Raw genomic sequence first — 8792 nt, forward strand, 5'->3', positions numbered from 1 at the left:
ATTCCTGCTTTGACTACGTCCTGTGTGACCTTGGGCAAGTTACTTAACCTCTGAGCCTGAGAAGTAAAGGAGTCAATTCAGGCGCGCTGCTGAGACTGGCACTTGGAGCATAGCAGGTGCTCACCTGAGGTTATCACTTACCACAGTTTCATGTTGGGTTGTCCTCGAAACACCCTGTTCCTCCTAAGCTACCACCTTCCCCAAGAATAGTGTGTGTGTGTGCGCGTGTGTGTGTGAGTGTGTGGGGCGGACCTTGCAGGCAGGGAGGTGATGGCCTCACTCTTCTTTATGACCTTCAAGGCCCTACAGGCTCTCCCCCTTGCGGGTCTCTCCAACCTCACCTCTTCCTTCCTTCCCACTTAATAAAACACCTCCTGCAGCCACAGTGGCCTTTCATTCCTCAGACACATGTGTCTTTCTTGCCCCCGGACAGGGCCTTTGCAGGTGCTGTTCCCTCAGCCTGAAAGTTCTTGATGTACCTGGCTCTTCGTCACCCTCCAGGCCTTGGCTCAAATGTCACGCCCTCAGAGAGGCTGGCCCTGACCTCCCTGATTGCTGACTCCCTGTCTCCCCGCTGGAATGCAAACAGCAGGCGAACAGGGGCAGTGTTTGTCTCGCTCGCCTCTGTGCCACAAGTGTAGCAAGGACTCAACGTGACGAATGTTTGGATGACTGGAGGGGTACTGCCCTGAGACCTGGTTCCAGAGACCCCAGGGAATCCCGTGGGTAGGGAGGAGCCTGGAAGCCGGCCAAGCTGGGTTGGAGCCCCTCGACAACTGTGTGGCCTTCCGATCGCTGAGCATTAGCCTCCTCATCTGTACAATGGATCATCACAACTCCCTTGCAAAGCCATTTCACAGATGGAGATGTAAAAGCACTGAGCACGGTTCCCAGGACACACCTGGGAAACAGGGGCCTTTAGAACCAGGATTCATTCCTTTAGCAACCTAGCTTTGGGACAGGCCTATTAAGATGTAAAAGCCATCTGGACTGCTGGACACTGCTGGCAGTCTCTGGCACTCGGTGAGAATGAGTTTCTCACGTTTCCCTGATTGGTGACGGGGATGGGACGGGCTGGGGGACAGGTAGAGAAGGAGGCTGAGTCCCTGACGCTGGGGTGAGGAAGAGGCAGGCCTGCATGCTGGCCCCGAGGGTAGCCAGTTCCTCTGAGCGTGTTTCCTTGCCATTTAGGAGGTGGTAGTGAGGGTTAGAACTAACACAACCAGTACAAAGAAGGTCCCTTCCCGCACTTCTTTCCTGGAAGCAAACGTCATGATTTCTCGGGTTTGCTCTGGTTCCCCAAGACTGGGAGTAGAGGCGACCAGTCTGGACCTTACTGATGCCAAGCCCAGGACAGCCCAGGCTGCACTGAGCCCACTCTCTCACCTGTTCACCTCAATTCCCCAAGAGGAGGCTACCCAGACCCCTGCCTCTGCCCCAGCGAGTCCCACTGAGATCTGGTCTGTTATCATTCAGCCCTTTCTCTGGCCAGCTCAGCTGGGCTGTCCTGTTTGGTGCGGGGCTGTTGGAACCATGCCCCCCCAGGAGCCTCAGCACACATGTTTCCAAGGAGACAGCCCTGAGTATGCTCCCACAAACTTGCAACGTCCCCTTCTTTCAAGGAGAATATCCATGGAAAGGAGGGTGGAAATGAGGGAGTGAAGGTCGGATTGCAAATGTGATGTCCGTGGAAGGAGCATAATGCCAGGCCCAGCTGCCGTTTGCCTTTCACAGAGAAAACAGTGTGGCACTTCACAGTTTGCAAACGCTTTCACATGGGATAGCTCACTTGATCCTGGCCACAAGCCTGTGAAGCAAGTATTCTTCTCACAGATTGGGGATGGAGAGAGGCATGTCAAGGATACTGTGCTGGGTGGCCCACAGCGATTCTGGTTAGGAGCTCCTGACACGAGGAACCTGCCTGCTCAGCTGAAAGTGATGGCCTTATTCAACCTCTGGTATGCTTTCACGCTACATGGTTCCCTGAAAAGGAGGCCCAAGTGACCAAAGTTGGCAGAAAGATGAGGGGCGGCCTCTGAACACAGCCAAGGAATGAGGGAAGCATAGGGTGTAAAGAGCTAACAGTGTGGTTTAGAGAAGCAGGGTGTTTCCTGAATCTGGAGAAGGAAGTGTGAGAGCAAGCAGCCTGGAACAGAATGGCCTCTTGGAAGAGGATCCTTGGGAGAAAAGGCAGGTGCAAATCGGGAAGAACAGTCCTTAGGGGTCAGGGCCCAGAGGCAGAGGGGAAACCGAGTCAGAGCTTGGGGCGCAGACCCACTCTCTGGCTGGACGTAGATTTCTCTGCCTACAAGAAAGTTGGTTGAACGGGTGGCCCAGAGTGAGGGGCCACTGGGTGGTGGCTATAGCCTGAAGCCGAGGAGTCTCGAGCCTGGTCAGCACTGTTGGAGGAAGTCTGCTTAACCAGGAAAGGGGGGAGTCTACACAGGCTGGGGTGGGAGCCCCAGGGCAGCAAAAGGGAGAGGCCCCGAGGTCGGGGCTCAGGCAGCGTCCTTGAATTAGAAAATGGAGAGGCTGCAGGGAGAACAGAGTCTCGTGAGGGCACATTCTCACCCTCCGCACGGCTCCCCTCTGACGTCCCCTCCCGCTGGACCCAAGGTGTGCTCTGCATGTGACCCCCGTGTGAGCTGAAGCACAGTCACCGGGCTGGGGAGAGTGGGGACTTTGTAAAGAGGTCTCCGTCCCCCACCCCGGAGAAACCTGTGCCACTCACACCACAGCCCCGGGCGAGCAATCCTGAAGGGCCACCCAGCGCCTCTGTTGCCCTCCTCCCGGGGGTCCGAAGCCAGAGTGAGGGATGCACGCGGGGGAGAAGCCCTTGAACCACACGGGTTTGAACTGCTCGGGTCCACTTACACGTGGATTTCTTCACTAACTACGTTCAGTACTATCTGATCTGTGGTTGGTTGAATCCAAGGATGTGGAAACATGTATATCCACAGGGTGACTATAAAGTTATACGCAGATTTTCAACGGTGAGGGGGGTTGGGCCCCTGACCCCCATGTTGTTCAAGGGTCAACTGTGCTTGCTACATGCCCACTGGAAATCCTAGCTGTGACGCTGTGTGTAGTCTCTTCACCAAGGTATATTGCCTTCAGGTGGACATTTATTTTTATGAAAGATTGGGAGAGTCTGGGAGCTTTGGAAAGTGGCGATGGCAGGTTAGGGGCAGTAATAAGAGCGAGGTCTTTGTGGGTTACACTGACCCCCTTGACTCTTTGACCCTCGTCCACTTATTTCATCCACCCATTGGCATCTGTCAGTCTGTCCGGGTCTCATGCTTCTGACTCTCAGTGAGACACCACGTAGAGAAGTGATAGGAGGTGGCCTGAGACTCTGGTCCACCCCTCGTGGACCAACCCAGCTGTATACCAAACCAGCTGTCCTCTGTGAGGTCGCCAGTTCTCGGCAGAGCTCTCCCTGAGACCCTGGGCGAGTCCCCTCCGTGCTGGGCCCTGACTTTGCCGTCCACGGTGCGCAATGGGGACTTTGCAGCTGTCGCGGGGCTCTGGGGACCAGCTGGGAGCCGGGGACGAGCAGCTGCTGCTGCTCTTCATAGACCTTGTTATTCAGGTCCGAGGAGCAGCGCCCTGAGTTGCCCCCAAGACCCCTTCCCTGCCCAGCCGGGAGCTGACCCTGCAGACCCGCCGGCAGCCCAGCTGCTCCCCGTGCCCGTACTGGGCCGCCTGGGCCACCCTACCGTCCCTGGGTGCCCGGACCAAGAAGGAAGCCCTATTCCTCCAGCTTTTGGAAGGACTTCCAGCCTCACCTACCCACATAGGGTGTTCAGAGATGGCAGGAAAGTCAGCTGTGGTTCATCGGCCAGGCTGATTTGAGAGTTTTGAGGCGATGGGCTTCTCCTGGTGAGCAGCCGGGCTCCTGAGTGCCAGGAGGGCACAGGCTGCCCACAGGTGAGGCCTGAGGGAGTCCTGGAGCTAGATGACAGAGCCCACGGGGAGCCCTGCCCCGAGCTCTGGGAGCCGCCTTCTAACCTCCGGCTGCGTCTCCATGAACGGAGCCTGCCGCCCTCCTTCCCTGAGCCTGGCTCCCCGAGCTGTGTCAGGGCAGGGGCTGTGGTGTGTGTCCTCGGCCTCCAGTTTGGGAGTGGCCTAAGGGTTCCGTGGAAGGAAGTCCTGTGGGGACAGCCAGGGCTGCCTGGTGCTGAGATGTATCAGGTGCCAGCACAGCAGGTGAGGGAGAGGCCTGAGAAAGGTCCCTTGAGGGGACACCTGGGATTCCGAAGTCAGACTCTGGCAGCCGAGGGCAGCTGGGCTCCTTTAAAGGCGCCTGTGCAGCTTGAGCAATGAGGACCTGACATCTTAGAACAGAAGCGATTTGGAGAAATATTTGGCAAAAGAGGGGGCCCCCTGAGCAGGCTGGCGCCCAAAGTTCGCATGGCCTTGGGCCTCTCAGGCAGGACTCGGGAGACACCTGGTGCTGGCTGCCCACTCTGCCCCTCGGTCCACACCCTCCTCCGCCGGCTCCCTCGCCCCGTGTTTGCCTGTGGTATCCTAGGAACCGGGGCTTCCAGCCTGTGGTCCTGTTACATAACAGCTTCCATCCCATCCACGGGTTCAGCCCTCCAGCAAGCGGAAGCCGAAGCAGACGCCCAAAGGAAAGCCTCCTCTCCAGACACGGGGGGCTGCCTGAATCTACAGTCCCTGCCAGCCCCCTGCCGCCCCAACATGCAGAGAGAGGGAACTTAATAAGCAGTCAGCATCCAGTGTGTACTCTCAGCAGGGCCCTCTGGTCCTGTCCTTGTCCCGCGTGAGCACGGCACCTGTCAGTGGCCACACGCTGGCCACGGCTTCCCAAAGCTAGCAGGCCCTGGGGGCAGTCCCTGAGTGACGGTGCCACTCCCTACCGTGTCCCTCTCGGCACCCCAGCCCTTCCTTGCCCAGGAAGAGGCCAAGGGCAGACCGCTGCTGGGAACCCTCCCTTGCCTGGAGATGCCTGTCGGGCCAATGTGCCTACGGCGGCCTCCACCCCTTGGGCACCTGGGCAGCCAGCCATCACAGACCACGTCCTCTCCTACCTGTCCTCTTCTCTGGCCAAGGCAGAGAGTGCTCCAGCAGGGACTTGAGGACCTCAGGCATGTCCATGGCAGGGGCCACTCCAATCCTGTCGCAGCTCGACATGGCCCGGCAGGGGGTGCTTGCTGGGGGAGTTTAGAAGCAGCTGGAGAGGCAGGAGCTGGCCCGGGAGCCACAGGCTCTGGAGGCAGGCGGGGCGGGAGCCCGAGGCAGCCAATGGGCAGCACGGGCCCCGGCCCGCCCGTCCACCCCCGGCTCGGCCACCTGCCAGCTCCAGCTGCAGCCAGGCCTTCCCTTCCTGCTTCCTGGCAGGGCGGACCTGGCCCTGCGCCAGCCTCAGCACGTGGAGACACAGCACCAATCCTCTGACAGAGAGCCCGGTGTTATCTAACTTTGCAAAGGGAAGTTCTCCCCCAGGCTGGGAGCCAGGACCGGGCCTGCCAGGTGAGAGCAGTGAGCATGCACTACGCACTCCGGCCCACTGGGCAGGGCAGCCCTGGAGGCTGGGCCCCGCGGAGAGCAGGGCCTGCCGAGGAAACCAGCCCGGGCTGGGCCCTGAGACCCCGGCAGCAGGCAGCTCAGCACAAGGATGTACTGTGTTGGCACGCACAGGCACATGAGTGGGCGTCACGCACCTACCTGTGGGCTTGTGAGTCTCGAGGGGTTGTTGGCATGTTTTGATGCTGGTCCATATGCTATGCATGCACACGTGCCCTCCCAGGCATACGGTGTGCATGTGGCATGCATAATTGGGGCTTTACACTATCTGCAGAGCTTGAAGCCTGCTCTTCTAAGGGTAGTGACAAACCTGCAGCCTGGGGTTCCTTTGGTCTTCGGGGACGGGGAGAAGAGGCAGGTGCCTAGCGGACAGGTGCTGGAGGGCAGGCAGAGCAGGCACCACTGAAGGGGGGCAGCTCTGTCAACCGGGCTCGGGCTCGTCCTGGACGATGTCCTGCTTCCCAGCCTGTATCCCAGCCTGGGGAACTTGGCGGCAATTGGCTGTTTGCTGTAGTCCCCTCCCTGGCCCTCTCACCAGGACACTGGCCTCGGAGGTCCCCAGGCCACTTACTTGAATGCGTGGTTGAAGCCAAAGTTCTGTGTGTCGCCCTCCATAAAGACCAACACCTGCCTTGGCCGGCTGGGGCTGGGGGTGGGGTAGGGGAGGGGGCATTGGCTCCACCTCTCCACGCAGTGATGTGGCATCGAGAGCAAGCTGCTGGGTCTCAGTTCCAAAACCACTGAATGTTGCGACCTCCAAGGTTCCTTTCAGCTCTGGTTCTGTCTCTGACGCTCCAGGTTGGATGCAGTAAGCATTTGGTTCCTGCACCATAGCTGATTTCTATGTTGTCTTTCCCCGCTTTCTAAAATTCCATTTTGCACAAACGGCAAACACTTTAGGACGCCCTCTAGCCTCTCCTCTTCCCAACAGCCCCAGCTTATCCTCCAATTACCCTCTTTGTCACCCTAATAGTCCTCCCCAAACCATGTTCTTTCCCCAAATTAATTAAAAATTAATTTCAAGTTTTGAATACAAAAAACAGTACATGGCTCAAAGCTCAAAACTTTTGATAAAGGTATACTTTTTATTTTTGGCTGCGTTGTTTTTTTTTTTCTTCTGTTGCTGAGGCTTTCTCTAGTTGCGGTGAGCGGGGTCTGCTCTTGCTTGCTGGGGGAGTTTAGAAGCAGCTGGAGAGGCAGGAGCTGGCCCGGGAGCCACAGGCTCTGGAGGCAGGCGGGGCGGGAGCCCGAGGCAGCCAATGGGCAGCACGGGCCCCGGCCCGCCCGTCCACCCCCGGCTCGGCCACCTGCCAGCTCCAGCTGCAGCCAGGCCTTCCCTTCCTGCTTCCTGGCAGGGCGGACCTGGCCCTGCGCCAGCCTCAGCACGTGGAGACACAGCACCAATCCTCTGACAGAGAGCCCGGTGTTATCTAACTTTGCAAAGGGAAGTTCTCCCCCAGGCTGGGAGCCAGGACCGGGCCTGCCAGGTGAGAGCAGTGAGCATGCACTACGCACTCCGGCCCACTGGGCAGGGCAGCCCTGGAGGCTGGGCCCCGCGGAGAGCAGGGCCTGCCGAGGAAACCAGCCCGGGCTGGGCCCTGAGACCCCGGCAGCAGGCAGCTCAGCACAAGGATGTACTGTGTTGGCACGCACAGGCACATGAGTGGGCGTCACGCACCTACCTGTGGGCTTGTGAGTCTCGAGGGGTTGTTGGCATGTTTTGATGCTGGTCCATATGCTATGCATGCACACGTGCCCTCCCAGGCATACGGTGTGCATGTGGCATGCATAATTGGGGCTTTACACTATCTGCAGAGCTTGAAGCCTGCTCTTCTAAGGGTAGTGACAAACCTGCAGCCTGGGGTTCCTTTGGTCTTCGGGGACGGGGAGAAGAGGCAGGTGCCTAGCGGACAGGTGCTGGAGGGCAGGCAGAGCAGGCACCACTGAAGGGGGGCAGCTCTGTCAACCGGGCTCGGGCTCGTCCTGGACGATGTCCTGCTTCCCAGCCTGTATCCCAGCCTGGGGAACTTGGCGGCAATTGGCTGTTTGCTGTAGTCCCCTCCCTGGCCCTCTCACCAGGACACTGGCCTCGGAGGTCCCCAGGCCACTTACTTGAATGCGTGGTTGAAGCCAAAGTTCTGTGTGTCGCCCTCCATAAAGACCAACACCTGCCTTGGCCGGCTGGGGCTGGGGGTGGGGTAGGGGAGGGGGCATTGGCTCCACCTCTCCACGCAGTGATGTGGCATCGAGAGCAAGCTGCTGGGTCTCAGTTCCAAAACCACTGAATGTTGCGACCTCCAAGGTTCCTTTCAGCTCTGGTTCTGTCTCTGACGCTCCAGGTTGGATGCAGTAAGCATTTGGTTCCTGCACCATAGCTGATTTCTATGTTGTCTTTCCCCGCTTTCTAAAATTCCATTTTGCACAAACGGCAAACACTTTAGGACGCCCTCTAGCCTCTCCTCTTCCCAACAGCCCCAGCTTATCCTCCAATTACCCTCTTTGTCACCCTAATAGTCCTCCCCAAACCATGTTCTTTCCCCAAATTAATTAAAAATTAATTTCAAGTTTTGAATACAAAAAACAGTACATGGCTCAAAGCTCAAAACTTTTGATAAAGGTATACTTTTTATTTTTGGCTGCGTTGTTTTTTTTTTTCTTCTGTTGCTGAGGCTTTCTCTAGTTGCGGTGAGCGGGGTCTGCTCTTCGTTACGGTGCATGGGCTTCTCATTGCAGTGACTTCTCGTTACGGAGTACGGGCTCTAGGCGCGGGCTTCAGTAGTTGCGGCATAAGGGCTCGGTAGCTGTGGCTCGCGGGCTGTAGTGCGCAGGCTCAGTAGTTGCGTTGCACGGGCTTAGTTGCTCCACGGCATGTGGGATCTTCCCAGACCAGGGCTTGAACCCCTGTCCCCTGCATTGGCAGGTGGATTCCTAACCACTGTGCTACCAGGGAAGTCCCTGATAAAGGTATACTTCAGAAATGTCATTTCTATCCGTGCCCCTCCTCCTCGTTCCCCTTCCTCATAACAGATTTAATTTCTTATTTATCCTTCCAGTGCCCTTTGCCTCTGTGAAACCGGGGGCCCTGGCAGTGGGGGACAGCAAAGGTGCGGAGGACCTGGCGCGCAGGCTGTCTTAAGTTGACCTGTGGCTCACAGGCTGGGGCTGAGGCTAGGCCAGTGCATTAACCATTCCTTGGCCCCAAAACACTTTTGTGTTCGAGACTGGCTTACCCCAAAGGTGGA

At 57.9% G+C, this 8792-nt stretch overlaps 1 protein-coding gene across 1 annotated transcript in view; it reads right to left on the reverse strand.

Annotated features, from left to right (window-relative positions):
* The window catches only part of TEF (TEF transcription factor, PAR bZIP family member), a 19671-nt gene extending 14514 nt beyond the window's left edge, over positions 1-5157 (reverse strand). The window contains exon 1 of the mRNA XM_007453975.1: positions 5055-5157. Within this exon, the coding sequence (XP_007454037.1) occupies positions 5055-5157 (103 nt within the window). The remainder of the gene's footprint in view (positions 1-5054) is intronic.
* Between the last annotated feature and the right edge of the window lie 3635 nt (positions 5158-8792).

Source organism: Lipotes vexillifer, unplaced genomic scaffold (assembly GCF_000442215.2).
Source record: "Lipotes vexillifer unplaced genomic scaffold, Lipotes_vexillifer_v1.1 scaffold382, whole genome shotgun sequence".
NCBI lineage: Eukaryota > Metazoa > Chordata > Mammalia > Artiodactyla > Lipotidae > Lipotes > Lipotes vexillifer.